Source organism: Trachurus trachurus (genome assembly GCF_905171665.1).
Source record: "Trachurus trachurus genome assembly, chromosome: 19".
NCBI lineage: Eukaryota > Metazoa > Chordata > Actinopteri > Carangiformes > Carangidae > Trachurus > Trachurus trachurus.
In genome coordinates, this window is record NC_139913.1 from 12,116,785 (window position 1) to 12,142,464 (window position 25,680).

Below are 25,680 nucleotides of genomic sequence, written 5' to 3' on the forward strand. Positions count from 1 at the left end.
GAATCACACTTGTTCCCGGGAAACTTAATCTACATCCGATCACTACTGAGTGACTCAAATAACCTCCTGAAACTCCTTGACAGAGGAGACTGTTGTTATTGGTGCTGATCTTCACCAACATGTGTGCTTTGTGCTACCTGCCAGGTGAGGGGGCCTGGCAGGTTCTGTAGCACATGTGTTGGAGACCTCAACACTGTTTTCTTTAATGTGTCAAATATCACTCATGATTGGTAGCCCACAATAAATTCATTTAGCTAATTTGGTGATGATGACGGAGGTATGAGGTTCTACTGAAAAAGAACAAATCTTTTATGATGACTGATAACTAAATAACTGACTGACTGATCACATGGAAACAGATCAGTGTTGTTGAGAGTTTCTCTGGTTGAACTATGAATGCTTTGTCAGTGATGAAGTCTGCTTGTTGTAACACAGCAAACATTTAAGGTGAAATAAATCCCTCTTTCAAACACAGACCTTAAATCTGTCATGGTCTCTGCTGTAACATTGAACTTTTTTTGCTGGGTCGTTCGTAAATTAAATGTATGGAAATTCATATGTATCCTGCAATGGTCTCGTTGTCTTTATGGTGACATCTAGAGGGCGGACTTGAGCCAAAGCAAGCAGGAAACCGAATGGTAATGACGGCTCCGTGCAGTACGTGAAGGCATCACGGGGAGAGTAGGAAGTGCTGCCACGTCTGAGGCTCCTCTGCTGCAGCGAGCTGCTCTGAGCACCGGGATGGGCCGGCACCGGGCGGGGCGGGGAGGGGTGTGAGAAGTGGGAGTGACGGAGGAAACGCGAAGATGCAACACCACATACCACATCAACACAACGCCGCATAATAATAACACATCAACACAACATACAACAACACAGCAGCACCCACCCACCTCTTCCCCTCGGAGGACCCCGCCAGCTGCAGCTCCATTGTTCCCACACCGAGGCCCGTATCTGCGCTTTTCCCGGCTCCAAGAAGAGGGGAGACCCATGCTCAGCTCAGGGACAATGGAGGAATTTGTGACCGAAGAGGAAGAGCCGTGGTACGACCAGCAAGATCTGGAGCAGGGTAAGACCACCACGTCCTTCCCATCGGCCGCGCACAGGCGTGACACGTCCGAACGAGCGATGCACACAGTCACTGAGCTCCAGATGTTGTGACAGTATAACTGGAGATTAGCCAGGCCCCAGTCAGCTGCTGGAACCAGGCTGTAGCATCAGGCTGTGGCATTCAGGGTGTAACCAGGTCCTAACATCAGGCTGTAACATCAGACTGTAGTATCAGGCTGTGGCATTCAGGGTGTAACCAGGTCCTAACATCAGGCTGTAACATCAGACTGTAGTATCAGGCTGTGGCATTCAGGGTGTAACCAGGTCCTAACATCTGGCTGTAACATCAGGGTGTAGCATTCAGGGTGTAACCAGGTCCAAACATCTGGCTGTAGCATCGGGGTGTAACCAGGTCCTAACATCTGGCTGTAACATCAGGCTGTAGTATCAGGCTGTAATCTGGTCCTAACATCTGGCTGTAATATCAGGGTGTAGCATCAGGGTGTAACCAGGTCCTAACATCTGGCTGTAATATCAGGCTGTAGCATCAGGCTGTAACCAGGTCCTAACATCTGGTTGTAGCATCAGGCTGTAGCATCAGGCTGTAACCAGGTCCTAACATCTGGTTGTAGCATCAGGCTGTAGTATCAGGCTGTAACCAGGTCCTAACATCTGGCTGTAACATCAGGCTGTAGTATCAGGCTGTAATCTGGTCCTAACATCTGGCTGTAATATCAGGGTGTAACCAGGTCCTAACATCTGGCTGTAACATCAGGGTGTAACCACGTCCTAACATCTGGTTGTAGCATCAGGCTGTAACCAGGTCCTAACATCTGGCTGTAGCATCAGGCTGTAACCAGGTCCTAACATCTGGCTGTAACACCAGGCTGTAACCAGGTCCTAACATCTGGCTGTAACATCAGACTGTAACCCCCCCTGAACAACAGTCTTACACGGCTTCATGTGTCTGGTCTGCAGACCTCCACTTGGCTGCGGAGCTGGGGAAGACGCTGCTGGAGAGGAACAAGGAGCTGGAAGACTCCTTGCAGCAGATGTACATCACTAATGAAGAGCAGGTGCAGGAGATCGAGGTATGAAACCAGGAACTGAGTATATCCAATCAAATAACAGGAGGAATGTCCTTTTAATAAACACTTAGTTTCAGAGTGAAGGACAAGACAACTGTGCAAACTGATGTTTAAGTGAAGGTTTAATAATACTAATTAACTTTATAACATTGAGGTTTAAATGATCAAAGTCTACTTAGTAGTTGTTCTGGGGTTCACATGGTCTTCACAAACAAAACCTTTGGAAAGAGACAATGAGCAATTTAAATGAACGATCTGGGATTTATACTGATATTAGGAAGTAAGAAATTCTCATAACCGACCAATCAGCTGTTAGTCCTCATGTTTACATGGCATCATAACAACATCCTCTGTCCTTAGACCCTCACATCCACTGAAGAAAAACTCCATAGAAATGGACCTTAAAGTGGGACTTCAAATAGACAAAGGAAAAAATAATCAATAATGGTCTTATGAGTTACATACTGGATAATTAGGACAGATAAGATCATCACTGAGATGTTTCTCCTTGATGAGTTAATTTGTGGCTGTCACCTTGTTGAACACTGTCTCTATGAAGTCTCACACCCAGCTAACAAGAGCAGGTCAAAGACAGAAGTGTGTGTGTGTGTGTGTGTCAGTACCTGTCCAAGCAGCTGGAGGTTCTCCGGGACATGAACGAGCAGCACGCCAAAGTGTACGAGCAGCTGGATGGGACGGCCAGAGAGCTGGAGCGAACCAATCACAGTCTGGTGACGGACAGCAGGACCTCCCAGCAGAAGATAGAGAGGTGAGGAGAGGGGGGTGTCCTCCCTCTGCTGCTTCCTCCTCCTCCTCCTCCTCCTCCTCCTCCTCCTCCTCCTCCTCCTCCTCTAAACTTTCTCTCCCCCTCCTGGACCAGGCTAACAGGGACCATCGACACTCTGCAGGCCCAGGTGGAGGCTCTCTCAGGGCAGGTGGATCAGCTGCGGTCCATGGAGCAGCTCCGAGTCCGGAGAGAGAAGAGGGAGAGGCGTAAAACCATCCATACTTTTCCCTGTCTGAGGGAACTGTGCACAGCCCCCGGGTACTAACTACAGTGTGCAGTAGGGGCAGGGTTTGGGGGTGGGGATGGGCTGCAAATAAGCCCCATGTGTCTGTCTCCCTCTCAGGTATGAGGATGAGTTCGTAGTGGGTCGAGCCGAGAGCTTCACCGTGGAGATGAAGCCTAAGCCGTTTGTGGAGGAGAACCAGCACCTGAGGGAGGCGGTGTCGGCCCTCAGAGCGGCGGTCCGGACCGAGAGGGGGCGCAGAGAGGGGGTGGAGAGGGAGTGTAACCTCCTGTTGGGAGAGTTCTCACGGCTGCAGACACGACTGCAGGTTGGTGAAGAGGCCCAGTCTTATTTTACCTGGCTAGGCACTGGCTCGCTTTGTTTCTATTATCTTTATAATCAGCAGAGTATGAGCCACATCATTTCTTCAGAACTTTATGCATTCATGAACACATGCACCTGCTTACTTTGTTATTTATTTGTTTGTTTGATGTGTTATGTTTGTGTTGTTTTATATGTATTTCTGTTGTGAAGCACACTGACTTACTTTCTGCATTAATACATTGCCCTCCTCTTCAGCAGAGAGACAGCTACAGAAGCTGAGAAGGACCATTCTTTAAAATATTTATTTATCCTGTTACCTCAATATAACACAGTTCAGGCCGTTTTCCCCAAATAACAAGATATTATGAAGATTACATATGTATATAAATGATATAGTATATGTATTATGACAGTGTTGTTAAAATGTCATGATGATGTCATGAAATGCACATAAAGTAGCAAAACAACACATGTACAACACATCCATGACATAAGGGACCTAATGATGGTAAGGATACTTACTGTAAGCAAAATGATATACCACTGTACTCTCATAGTACAAAGGGCACAACATTGTTTGCACAAGCAAATAGAGGCTATTTTATGTATCCAGACTCATACCAGTTGCACCTATATTTGTATTTTATAGTTCATACTGCACCCTACGTTATAGTAAATGCTTTTTGTGCAGTATGAACAGAGGAATAAAATCTGCCTCAGTTAGTAAAGTGCAAACAGGTAGAAGATAAAGGAATGGCAGCCTCAAATTCAGTCTTAATATAAAATATACAAATATACTTTACTGTGCATGTGGTAAAAAAGGAATTACAATGAGTTACAAACTGTTATTTTCAGATAATGGGATAAAGAACTTTGCACTTCAGAACTCACCTGACCCATCTGATGATTATTTTAGGCAAGGCAAGGCAATTTTATTTGTATAGCCTGTTTTTACAAACAGTTTGTCACAAAGGGCTTTACATGGCATCATGACAACATCCTCTGTCCTTAAACTCTCACATCCACTGAGGAAAAACTCCATAGAAAACCCTTTTGACAGGGAAAAATTGGAGAAACCCCAGGGTGAGCAACAGAGGAGGGATCCCTCACCCAGGACGGACAGACATGCGATAGATGTTGTTACAGACAAGAAAACAGTTTATATAATATAATTTTTAGTGGCTCAGATGAGCCTGCTGCTGCTTCTTCACAGTAAACACATGCATGCAACTACATACCGGTAGATAAGCTTTATTAAGGTGTCACTCCACAACACACAATAAAAATACAAAATGCATAAGGGTACAGGGGGAAAGTTAACAGAAATAACACTTGAATTGAAAAACACATCACCTGTGTAGTCTAGCCTCAGTTCCCCGTGTGGATCAGGTGAAGAGCAGTTGTCCTTTGTTGTGTCTTTGCTCCAGGATGCTGAGGGATGTCAGGCCCGGGTTCGGGAGCTGGAGCTGGAGCTTCAGGAGCTGCAGCAGCTCCGTCAAGCTCGCACCTTCTTACTGACCAGTGAGGATGACGGTGTGGCTCTCACGCAGACCGTCCTCAACAGCACTCCGGAGACCGACACTTTCCTGGAAGCGGAGGCGGGCCAGACAGGAAGAGGTACGAGCGAAAAAAACGAAGGCGGCGGTGGTGAAGGAGAGCCGCTACCCGAGTCCAGCCCCGTGAGGAAGAGCTGCAGCGATACGGCGCTCAACACCATCGTGGCCCGGGACGCGTCAGGCTGCAGGAGGGGCAGCTACGCCCTCCACGCCAACAGCGTGAGACGAAGGGGGATGTCCATCCTGCGGGAGGTGGACGAGCAGTACCACGCCTTACTGGAGAAGTATGAGGAGCTGCTGGGGAAATGTCAGCGCCACGAGGAGAGCCTGTGTCACGCCGAGGTCCAGACTTCCAGACCCGTCTCCCGAGACCCGTCCATGAAAGACTGCGCCATGGGCCCCACCCCAGTGCCCCCTCCGACCCCCGTCCAGTCGCCCTCTACCCCAGAGGTCATCGAGAGCATCAACAAGCAGGTGGAGGCTGTGGATAAAAGGCTGAGTCAGAACACGCCAGAGTACAAGGCCCTTTTCAAGGAGATCTTCTCTCGAATCCAGAAGACCAAGATGGACATCAAAGCTACCAAAGCCTCCAAATCTGGAAAGTCTGGGAAGTCTGGGAAGTCCAACAAGTCTGCTAAACACTGATGGATCTCTGATGGTCCATTGATAATTCACTGTTGGTCCACTAATGGTTGGAGAGAGGATGGTTGTGATGTTTGAGCAGGAGTTTTTGTGTAGACGTTCCTCATTATCTGGGTCTGAGACTGACAACTTTTATCAACACACAAATCTGACACCAAGTTTAACACTTCAGTCACTTCCCTCATATTCTTGTATTCAGTCTTCATTGTCAACCTGTTCTGGCCTCGTTGCCTACAGTACCTTATAGAAATCTAACATATAATAGTAACACACCTCAGACACTAAACCTGAATGTTCCACTAGAGAACTGCTATTTATTGGATCTACTAACATTTGTATAATCACATGAAGAAATCTGTTCTTTCAAGGAGTCTGTGCAGGTTCTCAGTCACTGCGGGCATGGTAGTCATTAAGTGCTGGAGTTGGAGGTGACTGGGTTTCTTTTCATTTTTTGAATCTGAAAGGCTTCTTCAGCTCTAAGAAATAATGTGAAAGGGGTTGTCACCTTGGAGGGAGGATCACAATGGTCAAAAGGTGAATGGTGAGTTTTATAAGATATGCAGGCCCTCTGCTCCCTGTATCAATCTATCTATCTATTGTGCTGAGCTAAGACGGTGCTGACTGGCTGCTGTATAGTAGCTTCACGGTGAATATACAGAGAGAGATGCTATTGATCTTGTCGAACTGTTGGACAAGTGTATTTGTTGCAGTTTTAAAACTGTGTAGTTTATGATTTAAACTGTGATCTACAACAAATAGTCAGTCAACTATCAAATAAACCTGTGCAAATAATGTGCAGGTTGTTGTTATTACTTTTTCTGGGCATAATGGACACAGAGAATATAAAGGATGAATATAAAAGATGAAGAATGTGAAGTAGATGGTCTTTTGGTTAAGTAATACACACACTGCATTACAGTGGTGGAAGAGATACTCAAGGCTTTTTCTAACACCTAGCAGTTTAAGCTAATTATACAATTAACATGCAAATATATTGCACCTTTTTCACAGTATACAGCCTATTTCTGGGCAACTTGTATCAGACTTTGTTATAATTAATGTTATTACAGCTACTATTTTATATCTGATTTTTTTGTGTGACATAAGACATGGCAGAGCTTTACATCTTCACACGCCTCACCTGACACCAGATGGTCCCATGATAAACCAGAGCCTGATACCTTTCTGCTGTTGGTGTCATGTCTTGCACTTGAAAATGTTTGACGGCCTATCTCTTGCATATTCAGAATAGCTAATAATATGAATCTGTGACTGTGTATTTATTTGTGTCATTGTTTCTTCATATTTTTTTGTAACTTTTTAGTGCCTGTATGTAACTTTCACTAACACACTATCATAATAAACTGTTTGCTTTACTTACATGTATTAGTTGATAAGATATTGACATTACAGTTTAGTTTGATATTAGTTCTGTCATTAATGAACTAAGACACCGGTAATAAAGCATTTATGTCATGACATGAATCCTTTGTTATTTTTTCTGTTGTCTGAACGCTGAGTGGAGGTTAAAAAACAAGGTGGTGTTATGTTTATTTCAGTTTTTAGGGTAGGATGAAACTACCACAAAAAAAGAAGTAAACAGCTTTCACATACATTGCAATAATAATAGAACTGTCAAACCATCCAGCCCGTGTTCATAAGCAAATGAAACCAAGAGATCATCAGAGCATACTCTAGTCAGGAAATAATGGTCTTTGAAAGCTCGTATCCCTATCAGACCGCGTGGCCTAATGGATAAGGCGTCTGACTTCGGATCAGAAGATTGAGGGTTCGAGTCCCTTCGTGGTCGTCTTTTAGTCCCTGGTTGCTATTGCTTGTTCGGTATGTACTTGTTTTGCTATTACTGGTAAGTTAAATTATCAAGTCGTTATTACTCAGTCACTACAAGGTAAGACCAAAGTTACACTAAAAAAAAACGTACTACTCGACCGGGAGGACTCTTTATATAGACTGTAATACCGCAGCATTTCATAAGAGCAGAGTGGCGCAGCGGAAGCGTGCTGGGCCCATAACCCAGAGGTCGATGGATCGAAACCATCCTCTGCTAACTGTTTTGTTTTGTTATTACAAGCACGAATTTGGACCCTGTTTAGACGGCTGAAGAATGAATAACCAATCAGCACGTTGCTTACTGACTTGCACATCAACCCGGCCGGTGCCCACCCATGTGCCAACCATAGACTGTAAAAAGCCCTTTTATGCTAAAGCTAAAACTGTGACAGGTGTTTGCCCATGTTGTGAGCCTATTTATTCATTTCGTCATTTCCCTCTAATGCTTATTTTTACTTACTGTTCAACAAGAATTTGAAAAAAAAGAAGAAAGAACAAAAGTGGGAGTAACAGCGTTCGATCCGCTAATGAACGTTTTGTAAACTTGTAACTTCAGGGTCGCACTTGAAGGTGGGAAATTTGTGTGTCCGTCAGATTTAGTTTTACACATGTACAAAATATTCCCACAGATACAAATATGTTTTACACATGCACAAACTATTTTTACAACTTCAAAACTTTGTTACACATGCACAAAATCGTTTTACAACTTCAAAACTTTGTTACACAAGCACAACATCTTTTTACAACTTCAAAACTTTGTTACACACGCACAAAGTGTTTTTACACGGGCACAAAATATTTTTACCACCACAAGATTTTATTACACATTTGAACATCATTGTACAAGTACAGAATCTTTATGACCCTTATTTGATCCCATAGAAGGAGACGGTTTTCCATTCATCATAGTGTTTTACATGAGCACATCAGTGTTCAACTGGTTCTTATAAATGTCTATTCATATGATGGTTTGTGTTATTTTAAAACAAAATACCATTTTGTTTTGAATGTAAAGTTTAATTTTGCAGGAGAAGTTAGGGGTTTTGCCCATTTTGTGTGTGTTTTTTGATAGAGAAAAACTATAACATCATTAATACAAAAAAAAAAACTTAGAAAAACATAGCCTTTTCTTTTCAAGTGAATGCATTACTATGAATGTGATTATGCTGTAAACCACAAATGATCTTCTTCTATGCAACGTGTGACGCATATTGTCATATATTCTGGCATACAAAATGACAGATGTTTGGCTTTATGGCTTTTAAGGCCACCATGAACCTTATTTCAAAAGCTGTAGTCATGTACTTCAATGACACTGGTCTGCATTCATTTGATGTTTACCGCTTACTTTATTTGACACACAATTAGTAACAGAAAACTGGGCATAAAAACATTTGATCAATCAAAATCCACTCGTCTGCTGTGTTTAATGGTTGATTGGATCTTCTTCTGTTTGAGTCGTTGCTCATTGCTCTTCTGTAACCTGTAAAACATATTTCATATCACATTCACATACACAGTTAAGAGCGATTTCCAATAAGGATGGATAAGAAACCACAGTGAAAGATGGTACCTGGTCTCCTTCAGAGCTACGTCCTCTGCTGTTGGTTCACAAGGCTTCCTACTAGCTTCAGCTATTATGACAGAAATTTTCTTTATACAGTCAGAGAGGTTTCTCTGCTGAGTCCGGCTCAGCTCAGAGGTCACCAGCAGCTCCCCGGCCTTATTGATGCGTGTTTTATTCTGTGACATGAAGCAGAAAATTACTTTTTCCTCTTGTTGGTTTAAAATGACAAGAACAGAAATCAGCAAGTCCCAAGATCATTACAATACCAGCTCAGCTTTGCTGCTGCTGACAGTGTAGTGACACTTAGGACATGAGCTAAGAGCAATAAAAATTACATTTTTGGAAAACAGACTATTTTCTGACAACCATTTTGAAGTAAGACTGTGAATCAAAGTGTCCCAAGTGTCACCAAGAACATCAAAGTTTCCATGATGCTGAAAACAAACCTTTTCAAAGATCTTCTGCCGAACATCCTCTGGGATCCAGTCTGCTGTCAGCACATGAAACCGGACCTCTGCCTTTGTGTTAACTGTGGATTGAGATCATCACACAGGACATATGAAAACATTAGGCTGTACAGGCTTTCAGGAGTTACACATTTACATACACATGCATCTACCAGGTCTGGGAGTTTTTTAAGATAATAAAGTTCAACCTTAGACAACCTTTATTGACATGCTGACCGCCAGGACCACTACTCTTGCTGTAAGATACTCTTAGACGTTCTGGGAGCCAGAGAGAGAGGAAATGTAGTAAATAGAAACAAAATGACAATGAAAAAACACACTTATTTTGTTTTCGCAAAACACACATATTCATATTTACCCACTGGAATGTGTACTTGGGCCTCCTGAAAAACAACAACAAAGAAGAATAATCATTTATAACAGTACATTCTGGATGATCATTTTCATGTTATGTTGCAGTTTTATGCAAAAAAAAATCAATTTACGGTACACTTTCACAATGACTAGCCTAAGTGAAAACTAATCTTCAGAAATTCAAGCAATGTATTAAAAGTCAAACTGAAATAACACGTTAGTATTAGAACAAACTTAAGTATTAAGAAGTTGAGATCAGAGTCAGTTGTGCCTCCCTGGACAGTGCCAAGCCACAGAACCACTGTGCAGACTGAAGCAGGTTTAACAAGCTTCTGACTGCAACCAAAAGGGTTGAAATGTGACTATCATATTGATGAGGCTGCTTTGAATCCCATGCGTTGTACGTGTATTTTTGTGACAAGTCTGGCAAATGCACCGAGACTAATTAATCTAAATTTACATCTCCACTAACTGACATGAAAACGACACTGACAGACTGTAGTAAAATATACACTTCATATCCTGTATAAACATCTAATGAAATATAACATGAGACACACTGCTTTGGAGAAGGCGTGTTTGTACAGAAGCTCGTAGCAGAACACATTTTTGCTGAAAACACTGACGCAAATGTCCACTCGGGCATCATGGATAAACTTTGATGAAATATGTTATCTTCACACAGCTCCATCAGCAGTGTTTGTTCAGGCACTGAAAATAACAGCAGCCTAATTCTCCTCTCTGTGATCCATTTGACTGTCTTTTGGTTCATCCATCCATTTGGGCCTCTGATAAACCCTAGGTCCGGAAACAGAGACAGACTATGTAAATCTGTCTTCTTGAGTCATTCTAGATTAGATACATCTGGACTGCATTAGCTGAATGACTAGAGGCTTGATTTGGATCCTGCTAGTTTAAACTTGGCTAAATACAGAGACACAGTGAGCTACTGCCTGTGGTTGGGTTTAAGGGCAGTTATACGTGGTGTAACAACTCCAAACTTGTTCCCAAGTTAAAGCAATTTAATCTTAATGGCCTACAATTCATGGCAAGCACACAACCTGATTTAGAGTTCAGTCCTTCAGGAGGAAAAGTAAAAGCAGGGTCGTTCGTTCATTCAGGACAGGAGTCAAAGAAACAACGGCACAGCCACAGCTAGCATGCTGTCACTTCACTGACCTGTGTGTCGCTTTCCCGGGTCCCATACCAAACACATTGTTTTAATATGTTGTTAAGGTTTCTTACTACAATAGTCTTTGGTTCTACCCGCAGTGGAGTCACATTTACTCCAGCGCAACGACAAAGTAAATACGACCGTCGTGCTATGTGCGCCGCCATGTTGCAGGTGACGTCGTTGAGGCTGGTGATGATAACATGTATGTGAACTACTACTAGTGAAACACTCTGCATGTAAGTAGTCGCTAGTAATGTTAGGTACTGCGGCTCATACAATTCTATGTATAATAGGTTATTTTATCATCATACACAGTACGACACAAGAAAAAGTTAGGTTCCACCGAGATTTGAACTCGGATCGCTGGATTCAGAGTCCAGAGTGCTAACCATTACACCATGGAACCTATGGAGCCGTATAATACAGCTGGGAGTACAAAAACAGATACACACAGAGCGATTTTGTAGACTACAATGATGGTAGACATACGTAATGTGTGAAAATGTGTGAAGCATCATCAAACACTGTGTAACATGTTATAGGCTAAGTGAATGCAGAAGATATTTGAAAGAAAGACGATTATGGAAGGAACGCAGAAGGTAGAAATGGCAGCAAATGGACTAATATCATATTGGAAAGTGTACTGTAGGAGTCATTTAGACACAGCAGATGGCGGCAGTGCAACGTCCTCCTGGATGCAAGCTGCCTTTAAAAACCTGCATGAGAAGAAGAAGGCGGAACTTTCACTCGCAACATTTCGCTGTTGCAATCGGAATCAGTAGGCGGACGGACACTGTTTTTGAGAAAAACAAAACAAGCCAGACATCGATACGCCCCGCGGACAGTCAGGCAGCGTCTTCTCCAGTGAAAAGGCCGTATTTTAACACACCACCACCAGCTAAACGATAGTCAGCGTGGCGAACAGGATTAACCATCAATATTACGGAGTTGTCTCAGTGAGGTTGCTAACGTTAGAAGCTGCTAAAGCAACGGTATTAATCCTGATATATGTCGATAGCTAAGGTAGCTAACACGTAGTTAGCTATACGTTGACAGGTCGCAAACCGTCACAGTGTTCATGACAACAGCAGGACTTTGGGACTACCTTCCTTCGTAACATTATAAAACGCCAGCGAACACACACATACAGTTATTATTATTACATACACACCCTGTGAGACCTTTAGTTGTAGCTTACGTTAGGCCACCGCTGAATCATTGGAGCTAATTGAGCAACATTGGAAAATATAATGTGACTGCGCTGGGTAACGTCCGACTCGGTGCTGCCAACGGTAACTTAGCTGCTGCTGCTGCATTGGCAGTCATCATCATGAAGGGCGTGAGCTGCTGTCCGTCGACCAGGAGAAGCCTTCCCACTTTCTGTCTGTAGTGTGTGTGTGAGAGAGGAGGATATCACCTTTTTTTAAACTCTTTACCAGTCAGTGCCATATATCTCCTCCTCTTCACCTGCACAACAATGCCTGGACTGGTGGTGTTCGGTCGGCGGTGGGGCATCGCCAGCGACGACCTCGTTTTCCCCGGCTCTATTGAACTGTTCACCCGTGTACTCTGGTATGTAATGTTCGGCACGTTAGTTAAAGTGATTAGTCGCAGTTACTTGTTACTTTCTCCTAAAAGTAACGGTATTATAACGTTATAAAGCAAGTAATTACAAGGAAAAATAGGCTAACTATTGTGTTACCTTTTAGTAAAATGCTCTAATATATCTTGTATTGGACTCGCCTCCCCTAACCTCCCTAAAATCTGGCTCAGGTAGATTATCCGCAGCCTGCCTGTGCGGAGGGATACTGAGAGAGTTGGTTAGTTCCAGTTGAGTAACCTATATGACGTAGCTACACTTAAACGCCTGTATTATTATTTTTTATGATGGGTTTTATTGAGTCAACTGAAAAAAAGTAGCGCCGTGTGTTTATAATGCTGTTATTCTCATCACTGTGCTTCATGCTTACCCTCAGATGTGAACTTCCATTGTGCCTTCATCAGCTTTTTAAGTAAGTAATAATAACTGTCCTGCTGCTGTTTCAGGTGGATTGGCACATTGATCCTGTACACTCATCACAGAGAGGGGTTTGACTGTAATGGGAGAATTCTTCACAGCTACCTGGTGGGACTGCTGGTCGTGCTTGGTCTCATCATCCTAACATTATCTGCTATTGTTTATGTCAGTGCTCAAGGTAAGTCGTATGTCTTCTACCTAAAAGTTTGTTGATTTAAAAAATGTACAGTTGAATTTATAGAGTTCTTATCTTGATAGGAGGTGTTTTTTCTGAAATATGCAATGCAGGAAGTTTGCATCACAGTTGTTATCTTGCACAACACAACTTTAAGAAACTGGTAGGATATGAAGCAAATCAATCCTCTAATGATATCACCAGCTGTAAACTTTTACTGAAATGTCAGAAAATGCCAGAGGTAAAAGGAAGAAGGGACAGCTCTAACTGTACAGCGTATCAATCATCAGTCTGCCGCTGGTGAACAGCACAGGTATATCAGTGATATGTGTGATTGTTTCCCAGGTACCATAACGAACCCTGGTCCACGGCGCTCTATCCCTGCCTTGGTGTACCTGCGAGCTCTCCTGTATCTCCCTGAGCTGGTGTGGGCCTGTCTGGGAGCGGTGTGGGTCTCTGATGAGGGCAAAGGCTGCGATCCTGCCACAGTGGGTGCTGTCATCGCGGCGGTAGTTGCCAGGTGAGTTTATCACAAATACAGATGGTGGTAATCATCATCACCACATAGGGAAACATGTATGTAAAGATAGTTTTGGTAATTTGTACCCCTTTTCCACCAAAGCAAATATGGAGCCAGTTCTTAGTCTGTGGAAATAGGAAAAACTGTCAAGCTGGGAAAACTGATTTCAAAGTAGCACCAGCACTCTGCTAGTCGAAAACCGAGAACCGCTTCAGGGTCAGGGATTGGGGTTATTGTCTCCTATAGACCAACCGAAACATGACAACTGCAAGTTCTGAAAAACAAATGTGAGCCGGACCAGACACCGTAGATATTAGGAGCTCAGCTCAGGTTCCTTCATCACACCCGTACGGAACTGTACTGTGATGAATTTATCTAACAAGTGATATTGACAGACCGTGGTAAAATGCACACTCCAACAAAATGTAATATGAAGCACACAGCTTCTGTTCATTTATATTTATTTATTGTTATTGAAATGTGTTGCCGTGTTGGGACAGAAGCTCATAGCTGATGTTGAACTCTTCAGTGAATCACGTACTTAATCAGCTTTATCCTTCTCAGACGAAGGACCAGCTACGAACAGATTTCATCTTTCAGACATTAAGACACCAGGGAAACAGAGCCATCGGTAAATTAACAAAAGCCCGTAAAATAATACTTTGATTCCCTGCCGGGTGTCCCTCTCTGGTAGGACGGTGCTCACATCTCCGAAAACACCAGAGTAGATGTCCAAGTAGGTGTCATTTGGATAAATAGTTGTTTATGCTTGGTAAACTTGGTAAAACTATCAAATCCTTATGAAATGACTGAATACTGCTGCACAAATAGAAACGTACTGTGGCTCTCTGCCCAGTGGAAAAGTAAACTGGTTCTTTGAAGATTCGGTTGAAGTTGAACCAATCAGGAACCTAGAACTGTAGATTAATCTTGGTGGAAAACTGGTACGAGTCCTCTTTAACCTGTCGCACGTGTCTGTGTTTTCCTAACAGTAAATTGTGGCAGATTGAGTGGATGTGTTTGGATCAGGATTATTTCTACGTCTTTCTCAACAGCTGGATCATCCTGCTCTTTACGGGGCTGGGTGTGGTGTTTGTGTTTGACCCTCTGGGAAACCCCCGCCCTCAGCCTGCGGCCATGGAGCCCCTAGGAGTGAGAGAAGAGGGCACCCAGTTGTTCTCCACGGCTCGCTCCCTGGCTGTCAAGGTGTGGGAGAGCAGGCTGCGGCTTCTGTGCTGCTGTCTGCCTCAGGATGAAAGCCACCGAGCGGCGTTCTCCAGCATTGCACAGCTCGTCAGCGGGTTTTTCTCTGTAAGGGTTCCCCCTCACTTGTTGGTCTTTGCCTTCTTTCACACCTTCACTTTGTGGGTCAGTCAGATTGTATGATAAAACACGCAGTTCTGTTGACAGACCTAATCAAGAAATGAGGAAAAATGTGAGAGAGCCTGAACACTTCAAGACAAAGACAAACAAATGATTTTGCGGTGAGATACTGAACTAAAACTTATGACATACTTTCTGCATGTGTGTGTGTGTGTGTATGTGTGTGTGTGTGTGACAGGACACAGATCTGGTCCCCAGTGATATTGCAGCTGGTCTGGCTCTGCTGCACCAGGAGCAGGATAAGTTAGAGCGGAGCAGAGACCCAGACGATATTGTCCCGCACTCTGATTCCCCTCCACCTGTGAGTAGTAGTGGAGCCGCAGTCCACACCGGTGACTTCACTCCTCAGCATGACATCATGTAATGAAACATTCCCCCTCGTGTTTGACTTTCTGCAGGGAGACGATTTGGAGATAGAGCTTGAGAAAGCGGCTCACTGTATGCAGTTTGCTGCAGCTGCCTATGGCTGGCCTCTCTACATCTACTCCAACCCACTGACTGGGCCCTGCAAGCTCAGTGGAGACTGGTGAGATGCTCTTCATTGTCAGATCACATGTCTTCAATGATCCCATCACATTGGTCAGGGATGAGCACTTTTCTTTAAAAAAAAATTAGTCTCAGTTGACCAGTTGTGATCAGATACAAATAAACACATATAGATTGTTGTTTTTAGCCAATCAGGTCATTTACACTACTCACAAAAAGTTTGGGATATTGGACTTTGTACTATGATGTTACAGTACTATGAATGTACTATGATCTTTACAGGTGAACTTAATTGACCTTCTCTAAACTTTCTAATGCACATCAAAGTTCAAAGTCTTTTATTGGCATTCCACATTAAGATGCTTTTATTGTCATTGTATATCATACAACGAAATTTCCATTTGAGTCATTCCCAGATAATAGCAGCATTTAAAATAAAATTAAGTAACATGTAACATGTTAAATAACATGTTAGACATGACAGTTAGAATTGTACCCAGGTCCCAGATAAAAAGTAAACAAATATAAAAGCAAAGAACAGGCACAAACTAAAAACAGATATTTCTATAGACAGAAATAAATAAGATAAAATAGTACAAGTCCAACTGTTGAATGATTCAGAACTTCTAACATAACATGCTGTTCTCTAACAAGGTGATTAACCACAAACATCACAACACTTGTCTGATCCATGAATCCACCACTAAATCACTAAATGTTCTGCATCAATGACAGTTTGTATTGAAACACTCCTCTTCATCCTGCTGTTCACACTCTGACATCATAAGACCAATACCACACTTGTATAACAGTAACAGTGTAGTGCTTTTCTTGTCTCTAGGACCACTCAAAGCTGTTCGTCACCCTTTCACACACATTCATACAGCTACAGCTAATCATTCTCACACATTCACACACAAATGACACAATGGGTGGGGGGGGGGGGGGGGGGGGGGGTTCAGTGTCTTGCCCAAGGATGCAGACTGGATGAGCGAGAAATCGAACCACAGACCGTCCAGTTTAATGAATGACCAGCTCTACCTCTTCCATGTTTCTGTTAACTGCATCACTGATGACAGTGTTTTTGGGTGTGTGTGTGTGTCAGCTGTAGGAGCCAAGCAGCTGAGTATGACATTGTTGGAGGAGACCACCTGGGCTGCCACTTCTCCTCCATGCTGCACAGCACTGGTTTACAGTACAGAGACTTCATCTACGTCAGCTTCCACAACCAGGTGAGAGCGAGGCTCTGTCAGCTGTCCTGTGTGTTGGTGTTGTCTGGCTCACCTGTGGTCTGACGCTGTTCACCTGGCTCCATCACAGATCTATGAGATCCCCTTCTTCGTGGCTCTGGACCATAAGAGAGAAGCTGTTCTGGTGGCTGTCAGAGGAACTCTGTCACTGCGGGTAAGTCTTCATGTTGTAAGCACCATCAATGGCTGTGATTACCATGTTGCTGGGGCCCTATCAAATCCATTTTATTTTTTGAAAATTCTGTTTTTCACCTTTTACTCTCATTTTCCTACCAAAAAGAGAATTAAATAGAAATTACTTTAAATTTATTGAGGTAATTAACAAACAACACTTTTCCTCCAAACCTTAAGAACAAATACTGCATGATGCACATAATACTGCACTGTAAGTACTTCAAGTACCAACAAAATATTAATGCTTATGAGCTTTATGTGTTTCCAGTCAAACAAATTATATTAGATTAGATTAAAAAATACCACCCAGATTTGCTTCCCTCTGTGCAGTTTTCCCCAGACATACGTTCCTCTTCCTCACGAAAACAGCATTTCAGTCAAATTATGTCAAATTCCACGTTAAAAATAGATTCTGTTTTAATTGGCAGATTCCGCGGTTCCTTGATTGCGGAAATCATAGGGCCCTACTTTGCTGGATTTAGTGATGTGAAGTTTGCCAACAAAAGTGTTGGAACAAAAAAACAATAATAAATCTCATGAATGAGCAGTAGCAGTGATGAGTTTCCTAGATGACGGATGATTTGATTGGGTGTCCTGCAGGACGTCCTGACAGACCTGTCTGCTGAATGTGAGAACCTGCCTATAGAGGGAGTGTCTGGAGCCTGCTACGGTCACAAGGTAACGGACTGACCTGCACCTGCAGATGATACACAGCCTGAGTATCAGCACAAATGAAAGCTTCTCTTCTCTTCTCTGATGCAGGGCATGTGCCAGGCTGCAGGTTACATTTACAAGAAGCTGGTCAATGACGGCATCCTGAACCAGGCCTTCTCCTTGGCTCCAGTAAGTTTCATAATGACTGAGTAAATATTTTTAATGTCAACCAAAGTGCAGGGTCAGGGTGCTGTAAGTGTATGGGTGAGTAGATTTTAGTAGCTGAATGGTCAACTCCCTCTGGCTGAGGTGTTGCCTCATGTACATAGACCTACCTGTATGCCAGGCTGGTGAATGACAGTGGAGAGTGACCCTGTCATCGACTGTGTGTTTGCAGGAGTATAAACTGGTGATCACTGGTCACAGTCTGGGCGCAGGCACAGCGTCGCTGCTGGCCATCCTCCTACGGAACTCCTTCCCCACGCTGCAGTGCTACTCCTTCTCTCCACCAGGCGGACTCCTGAGGTGAGGAGCAAAAGAACAGGTGAAGGTTGGACTGTGAATCAACAGTTTAAAGAAAACTTGTTCTTAACTTAAACTGAGTTTCATGTATTTTTTTAGTTTTTAATCTGAATGTTTCATCAGTTTTGGTATTGGAATAATATTGCCATTTTATTATCACATGTATTTTGTCCATGTGGTGTACTACATTGTGTTAATGGCTGGTGTGTGTTTGGACTGTGCAGTAAAGCCTTGGCGGATTACTCCAAAGACTTTGTGGTCTCTGTGGTTCTGGGGAAGGACCTAGTTCCCAGGTGAGACTGGTTCCTTTAAAAAACAGGTGTTTAAACAAAAAAAAGTTGAATGTTTTACAGCTGGATTCTGTACAGCAGGAAGTTTTAATGTGTGACACTTGACAATGGACCACTGAAGGTCTAATATAGCTGTGCTGTAGTGAACTATTACAGATGTCGATCTAGACTATTTGATTCTTCAGAGGGAAAAGAGGAGGAGACGAGTGACGTCACACTCCTCTTCTCTTTGTTTATTCATCTGTCTCCTTCCTACAGACTGAGCATTCCCAACATGGAGGACCTGAAGAAAAAGATTCTCAAGATAGTCTCAAACTGCAACAAGCCAAAAGTAAGACCTGAGATCAGACATATGACACTATTAAGATTCATACACATTAGTAGCCAAAAGCTATTAAAAAAGACAGGGAGATGTTTTTGTTTTTGACCAACACACCTCTAAACTATGACAAACAATATGCAAATGAGGAAAACAGTGACATCTGGGAGTGGGCAAAGAAAAGCAGTGTATATGTGGGGCAAAGACTAAACAGAGGCAGTGCAAATTACAATGTTTACCAAAGAAAATCACATACCTGCACCTGCAGGGGAAACACATAATAACCTTCTAGCCTCTTATTCTGTAGCCCTGCTCTTAACCAGGCCAAATGACACAGTTTACATGAGGGGATGGATGCTACAAGTCTGCAGACCTACCTGGGTGATGCCATTGTAAAAATAGCACCAACAAAGCTGCACAAAACACCTGCATGTCCAGCGTACAGGCTCTAAAACTGAGCAGGCAGCACTAATCATACAGAGGTATTTTACTTATAGGAACTGTAAAATTGTAATTGCTGTGTAAATAGCAAAACTTGAAAGATGATAACAAATGCAAGCCTTGTGAAGTTGGTTGTTTGGTTCTCAGATAAACGGTGTCCCTCTGCTTCTGTATTTTCACTCCACTGTAACTTAGATCTATTTAGAAAAGCATGATCAGAGGAGTGTGTGAGGTGCCACAGTCTATGTATCAGTTCATATGTGGGAAACTATGTATGCATGGTTTTTGTTTGTATGCATAATTAATGTATATGGCCCCTGGATTGTGTGTGTGCGTGTGTGTGTGTTGCAGTATCGCATCCTGCTGCAGGGCTGCTGGTACGAGCTGTTCGGAGGAGACCCAGACGATTTCCCCACTGAGATGAACAACAGGAGGGAGGAGGAGCTCAGTCAGCCGCTGCTGGGGGAGGAGTCTCTGATAATTCACCACTCAACGTCCTATCAGAGCCTGGCGTCAGACGACTCACCTGCCCACAGGGCTCCGCACTTACCTCTGTTCCTACCTGGACGCATCCTGTATATTACAGAGGATGGGCCGTCACGGAGGTGTGTCCTGATGAATTCACTTCACAACAGCTGAACCACATTCTCCTTTGTGTCTAAGTGTTAATGTGGTTGTTCATGTTTTCATGTGTTTGTGTGTTTATGTTTCCCACCCTCATCTTCCATCGAACCTTCAGCTGCTTTCACCGCTTCTATTTTCACCAGTTCCAACTTCCAGCAGTGATCGGCTGATCAATGGAAATATATCAACTGTTTTAATAATTGATGAAGTGACTGAGTAACGCGTTCCAGCTCCTCAAATATGAATATTTCATGTCTTTCTCAGTCATGTATGAAACTGAACTGAATCTCTGAACTAAACAAGACGTCTGAAACTGATGAACATTTTTAGACGAAGTGATCAACCCATTCCCTTGATGATTAATCGGTCATGACATTAATTGCTGTTTGCAGCTGTTTATCAGATATTTTGAGTTCTGCCAGATGTTACAGGTTGTATATGCTGACGTGTTCTTCATGCTGTCTCTCTCCGCCCTTAGATCCTGTTTCTCCCAGGTCCGGTACAGGGCCGACTGGTCCAGTGAAGATGCATTCAGGAGCGTTCTGATCGGTCCCTCCATGCTGGCGGATCACATGCCTGACATTGTGCTGAAAGCACTCAGCAGTCTGACTAAAGACAGCTCCTTCTCCATGTGTCCGTCGTCCTTGCACAGCTAGCAACAACACTGATCAACCTGGACCCTGGACTGTCTGGTCTGGAGCCCTCATACACACTTTGACTTGATTGTAATGGAAACATGAGACAGATTTATCCGTTGTGATCTTGGTGAATGAACCTGCTCGTGGAAACATGCTGGACTGCCTCTTAAATTATTTGAATATTTAGTTTTATCTCAACACCTTGTGTATGCCATTATCTTTGAATGTGCGCTGTGTACAATATTTGACAGTGCTGCAGTTAAACTGGAGTGTCACTGTTCTACCCTAACACACACTAAAGCATTCAACTAAAATAAAAGCTTTTTTTTCTGAAACAAACTCTGCATCAGATCATTTTTTTTATTCTTCCACGCTGTCGGCAGTCAGAGCCGCTGTCTTTGGGCTCAAATGTCAAGACTTCACACGTCAACTTTAAAGAAATATGTGGAGGTGGCAGATGACCCTGAGGAGGTAACTCTTATCTTTATTTATTAATTTGAGCATCATTTAAATTCTTCCTAAAGTGATTAATACCAAACTGTGACTTCACTGATAGCGACATGCCAGGCTGACGACCATCTGATGTTTATTATAAGAGGTTTGTAATAAATGCATCAGTAACCAAAGTTATTGACTTTTTTTTTCCTTTTTCTTTTTTCTCTTTATTTATTAACATTCAACAATACAGTATAATGAGTGTAGGAACAAAAAAAAGAACAAAACGACAGGTATTCCAAGCCATGATAAGGTATAAACTGATAACAGAGGTGGTATAAAGACAAAAATGGTCAACTAAATTAATTAAATAATATGAAAATAAATAAGTAATATAGGAGTGATAAAAAATAAATAAATAGAAAGAAAACTAGAATGAAAACCAAAGTTACTCTCCCTCCCAGACCTCCTTAGTTTATGACGTCACAGGGACGTCCAGTCACTGACACATGAGACGTTCACGTGACTCCTGCAAAGTGGTAAATTCCAGTACAGCGAGTCTGTAAAAGAATACATTTGTTTAATGAGTTTTTCAACTTAGGTTTTGAACCTGTACTGTGGTAAGAAATGTATCTTTAGACCAACGTGACCACGTGTTTGCATGTGTGAGAATCATGACCAGAAAGCGGATGATGGAGGAGTCTTTAACCACGCTGCTCAACGTGATTAGAAATGAACACCCATCTCCACGCCTAGAGAAGAAAATAACTGATTCGTCCTCGTTTTAATCAGTTGATACAGTGTGTTCTCCGCCCATTAAACGTCACACAACAGAAACTATATGAGCAGCAACTCTTGACTTATGCAGAGTGAAAAAACAACAACATAATCTTCTCAAGTGTTTACTACGACGATCTTCATCTGTCCAACAGCACCTGAAGGCAGCAGCGGGAGCTCATCTGTTGGACAGGAAAACTAATCAGGAACAAGTAAAGACTTCTAAGTACAGCTAGCTCCATGCCAGCACCTCGGAGCCCACCGTCCTCTCTCACCACCCGGGGCTCCTAATGAGCCACAGCGGCTCCGAGGAACAACTCAACTCGGTCATGTGCTAGAAAGAAACTTGCTTGTTTCGCGGTTGAAAGTAGAAAGTGCCAAAAAAAAAAAAAAAAAAAAGAGGCAGGAAAATGGAGCTGGACAGCGTCGTCCTCTACCAGGACGACTCCGGCAACTCTACCATGATGTCCGACCGGGTTTCGGGTCTGGCCGGCTCGATTTACCGGGAGTTCGAGCGGCTGATCGAGAAGTACGACGAGGACGTGGTGAAGGAGCTGATGCCGCTGGTCGTGGCCGTGCTGGAGAACCTGGACTCGGTGTTCGCGGTGAACCAGGAGCACGAAGTGGAGCTGGAGCTGCTGAAGGAGGACAACGAGCAGCTGGTCACTCAGTACGAGCGAGAGAAGGCGCTGAGGAAACACGCAGAGGAGGTGGGCTTCAGGCTTCAGGCTTCAGGCAGCAGCACCAGCACCAGCACCAGCACACGGTGGCCGCCAATATCACTCATAACACGGATTATAGATTTAACAGCCGCCCGCGCTTCAGTTAGATTTAATTTAACGCCCCAACTCGGTTCTAAATCACAACCACAACTCAAACCTGGCAACCCGAATTCATATCAACTTTATATATGAAATCTGATCAACCACCAATCAGTACTTTATGTAAAATAAGTTACACAAGTAGTTTAGTTTAATTCAGATCCACTGACAGGACCAGATAATGAGAGAACTACACTTGACAAACTAGTGATTGTTGGTACTAACTTGTAGCGCCCAAACAAACCTTTTAGCAGAAGAGAAACTCTTAACGAAAAGTGAAACATAGGCTAGTTAAAACATAGGCTATCACAGCTGGATGGTTGAATCAATGTTTCCTCGAGGACGAATCAGTAGTGTCAAAGTAAAGTAGCCGATTATGAGAGATATCATAACACGGAGGAACAAACTGTGCTGTAGCTGAATGTTCATGAGTTTCAGTGAACGCAGCATCAAGGCTGATGAAGTTGAGCCTGTGAGACAGACTGCTGCCGTGATACATGGAGATCACAGACAAACAAACAGCTCAGCTCAGCCCATGAGTCCTGTCATCTGACCCAACCAGTGATATAGTTATTGACATCACCTCATCCCCACTCACTCACAGTCTATTTCTGGTACAGTAACTAACACATTTCCTGCAGTTGTTGCACTGCACTGCATAACAGGTCTGAGGTCAGATTGAGTTTTTAAGTGTTGATCGTGCTGTTGTTGTGTCCTGCTGGTTCTTCCCTGCACAGTCTCATGTGACAGTGGTCAGCCTTGCAGATGTTGGCACCTGTACTGTCAGATTAGTAGATGGTGTAAGTGTCCAGTTACTTATCTCAGTGTCACCTTATCTTAGAGTCAACAGATGTGAGATATTTTAAATGTCTTTGTTGTAACACTTGTTGTTTTGGCACTGCTTATTGTAGGCTACAACCCCTTCCAAACATCCTGAATGCAAAGAGTGTGTATTATTTATAATGCATTACTTTCCCACAGTAACATTGTGATGGTGGATGATAAATCGGGTGGTATTGAGATACATACATAACTAATTTTGAAGGAAAGAGTATGAACCACACCGGCATAACATACCAAGATCAAGCGACAGTAAGAGCAGAGCAGCCTTTAAATGGATAGTTCAACATTTTGGCAAATTGGCCCATTGTGCCATAATCCCTATAGTCATAGCAGTAGGTTTGTTACCTTTAATTGTCGGTGCAAGCTGTTTTTAGAACGGCGGAGCAGAGCCGTGAGCTGCTCAGAGCTACGCTACGGAGGCTCATGGGATTTCTTGGTTTCCCTCATCAAACTCATCAAATACACAATCCAACAACTCCAAAACGCTCTGGTGGACAAGTTGTGACCTGCACATTCACCATGCTATGAGATAATAACGGCACGTTACGAGACAGAGTTGCTTTAGAGGTAAATTCATGCAAAACCACTGAAGTGCGTTGCCTTCAGGGACAGTTTTTCATCAAGCAGTCTCTGCATTTACCTCTAAAACAACTCTGTCTGGTAACGTTCTGTTATTATCTCATAGCGTGGTGAATGTGCAGGTCACAACTTGTCCACCAGAGCGTTTTGGAGTTGTTGGATTGTGTATTTGATGAGTTTGATGAGGGAAACCAAGAAATCCCATGAGCCTCCGTAGTGTAGCTCTGAGCAGCTCACGGCTCTGCTCCGCCGTTCTAAAAATAGCTTGCACCAACAATGAAAGGTAACGAATCTACTCCTAAAACTATAGGGATTATGGCAATGGGCCAGTTTGCCAAAATGTTGAACTATCCCTTTAAGTCATTATCATTATTTAATTGTTTTTTTTTTTTTAGAATACAGCAACGGTCACATCAGATGTCCGCAGCACAGAAACAAGTTAAGATTCCCTTTGCTATGTCCCGGTGAGCGTATCTATATAATGACCTTACCACAGGTCCCTCAGCAGCTCCAGGAGTCACGAGATCGCAGTTGTTGTTGAGGTTTAAAAGTGAAAAGAAAACAGCTGTGTTCTACCGGGCAGTGAATGGATGCTTTGTTCTTTTCAGCTCATTCCAAACTTCATTCTGTTCAACTCAATTTTATATAAGTTTTCTCAGGGCACCATAAGTTTTCTCAGGGCACCATCCATTCAGACCACCAGGTCCAGACTGTAGTCCCCCATCAGAGATCACCTAGGGCCTCATTTATAAACGTGGCGTACGCACAAAACGGCGCCTGAGAAGTGGCGTACGTCACTTTCCATGCAAAGGTTGTGATCGAACTTGACGGGAGAATATGCGCACCCCTGAGCAAACTCTGAGCCATGCATAGGCAGAGTCTGGAGGAAAAGGGGGAATTCAAAGAATCTAAATCAAAATTCAAAATCAAAATTCCTTTTCAAATCTCAAAGCCCGGGAAAAAGCCAGTAATCCTTCACACAATCGTTCCACTCTGTTTTCTTGTTATCAGTCCTTAATGCTGCTCATCACAAAAACCAGCATAAAGAAAAGTGTAAGGCTCGTTCATTCTTCAGGATGTATTTCAGGATGGAGGATACCACTAACTGATTCTGCTAATTATTCAAAGTTTAATCCATAATTACTGTAAACGTATAAATACAGCGGTGAGCCCCGTGCGTAATGCTGCACCATGGCGCCGCTGGAGGAGAATAAGGAGGGAGAGGGTCTTCTTTCTGGCTCATGATGATGACTGTTTAATAACTTGTTTCAGATTCTCTACAACTGTGCTCTAGGATTGTGTATCTGATGAGTTTTGAGGGACAGAGGACCTGTGCCGTTCACCTCCATTGTAAATGAGCAGCTCACGTCTCTGCCCCGCTGATCTCAAAACAACATGCACCGATAATTAAAGGTAATGAACTTAGCCCTATGACTATGGCAATGGGTGAATTTGCCAAAAATGCTGAACTATCCCTTTAAGTTTCAGCTGTAACTAGCTGTTATGATTACACATGAACACCTGTGAACACCTACAGAGCTGTGTTACTGCGGTACCTCCTGTAGCTGAACACTACATTTTACCATGATACACATTCATAGTGGCTGATAATTATCGTATTAATGTGTATGACAGGCAGCTGTGGT

General features: G+C 43.2%; 4 protein-coding genes across 10 annotated transcripts in view; 3 read left to right on the plus strand and 1 right to left on the minus strand.

Annotated features, from left to right (window-relative positions):
- The first annotated feature begins 753 nt into the window (after positions 1-753).
- Positions 754-7,021, plus strand: LOC311002379 (cerebellar degeneration-related protein 2-like). Its single transcript, XM_083993731.1, has 6 exons — positions 754-1,069; positions 2,029-2,141; positions 2,759-2,907; positions 3,019-3,183; positions 3,269-3,476; positions 4,900-7,021. The coding sequence occupies exons 1-6, from the start codon at positions 991-993 to the stop codon at positions 5,671-5,673; spliced, it is 1,488 nt and encodes a 495-aa protein (XP_083849857.1). The 5' UTR covers positions 754-990; the 3' UTR covers positions 5,674-7,021.
- Positions 7,022-8,844: 1,823 nt separating this feature from the next.
- On the minus strand, positions 8,845-11,266 carry mrpl58 (mitochondrial ribosomal protein L58). Of its 2 annotated transcripts, none has more exons than XM_083994309.1 (6): positions 11,092-11,266; positions 9,921-9,941; positions 9,757-9,816; positions 9,538-9,620; positions 9,098-9,267; positions 8,845-9,007 (listed from the first exon to the last, which is right to left on the minus strand). In XM_083994309.1, the coding sequence occupies exons 1-6, from the start codon at positions 11,126-11,128 to the stop codon at positions 8,923-8,925; spliced, it is 456 nt and encodes a 151-aa protein (XP_083850435.1). In that variant the 5' UTR covers positions 11,129-11,266; the 3' UTR covers positions 8,845-8,922. The 2 variants fall into 2 exon arrangements, with proteins under 2 accessions (XP_083850435.1, XP_083850434.1); XM_083994308.1 differs by having other exon boundaries at positions 9,917-9,941; positions 11,092-11,260.
- Positions 11,267-11,847: 581 nt separating this feature from the next.
- Positions 11,848-20,893, plus strand: daglb (diacylglycerol lipase, beta). The gene is made up of 15 exons (XM_083994507.1): positions 11,848-12,658; positions 13,133-13,281; positions 13,624-13,798; positions 14,854-15,109; positions 15,360-15,482; positions 15,580-15,707; positions 16,773-16,899; positions 16,988-17,071; positions 17,692-17,769; positions 17,854-17,934; positions 18,143-18,270; positions 18,492-18,560; positions 18,816-18,888; positions 19,669-19,922; positions 20,420-20,893. The coding sequence occupies exons 1-15, from the start codon at positions 12,564-12,566 to the stop codon at positions 20,595-20,597; spliced, it is 1,998 nt and encodes a 665-aa protein (XP_083850633.1). The 5' UTR covers positions 11,848-12,563; the 3' UTR covers positions 20,598-20,893.
- Positions 20,894-21,905: 1,012 nt separating this feature from the next.
- spag9b (sperm associated antigen 9b) overlaps positions 21,906-25,680 on the plus strand; it is a 47,616-nt gene continuing 43,841 nt past the window's right edge. For 4 of the 6 annotated variants that reach the window (XM_083993665.1, XM_083993663.1, XM_083993666.1 and 1 more), the window contains exon 1: positions 21,907-22,501. In XM_083993665.1, the coding sequence (XP_083849791.1) occupies positions 22,202-22,501 (300 nt within the window). In that variant the 5' untranslated portion in view covers positions 21,907-22,201. Of the gene's footprint in view, positions 22,502-25,680 lie in introns of all 6 variants that reach the window. The other 2 variants (XM_083993662.1, XM_083993664.1) reach the window with 1 other exon arrangement.

Excerpts from the sequence above, each read along its gene's own strand:
- mrpl58 (XM_083994308.1), bottom strand. The coding sequence starts at position 11,250 with ATGGCGGCGCACATAGCACGACGGTCGTATTTACTTTGTCGTTGCGCT. Across the intron at positions 9,621-9,756 it reads CGGTCAGCATGTCAATAAAG|TTAACACAAAGGCAGAGGTC; the intron begins GTTGTCTAAGGT and ends CTCAATCCACAG. Across the intron at positions 9,268-9,537 it reads GGCAGAAGATCTTTGAAAAG|AATAAAACACGCATCAATAA; the intron begins GTTTGTTTTCAG and ends TTCATGTCACAG.
- daglb (XM_083994507.1), top strand. The coding sequence starts at position 12,564 with ATGCCTGGACTGGTGGTGTTCGGTCGGCGGTGGGGCATCGCCAGCGAC. Across the intron at positions 15,483-15,579 it reads ACTCTGATTCCCCTCCACCT|GGAGACGATTTGGAGATAGA; the intron begins GTGAGTAGTAGT and ends GACTTTCTGCAG. Across the intron at positions 19,923-20,419 it reads GAGGATGGGCCGTCACGGAG|ATCCTGTTTCTCCCAGGTCC; the intron begins GTGTGTCCTGAT and ends CTCCGCCCTTAG.
- LOC311002379 (XM_083993731.1), top strand. The coding sequence starts at position 991 with ATGCTCAGCTCAGGGACAATGGAGGAATTTGTGACCGAAGAGGAAGAG. Across the intron at positions 2,908-3,018 it reads TCCCAGCAGAAGATAGAGAG|GCTAACAGGGACCATCGACA; the intron begins GTGAGGAGAGGG and ends CTCCTGGACCAG. Across the intron at positions 3,477-4,899 it reads GGCTGCAGACACGACTGCAG|GATGCTGAGGGATGTCAGGC; the intron begins GTTGGTGAAGAG and ends TCTTTGCTCCAG.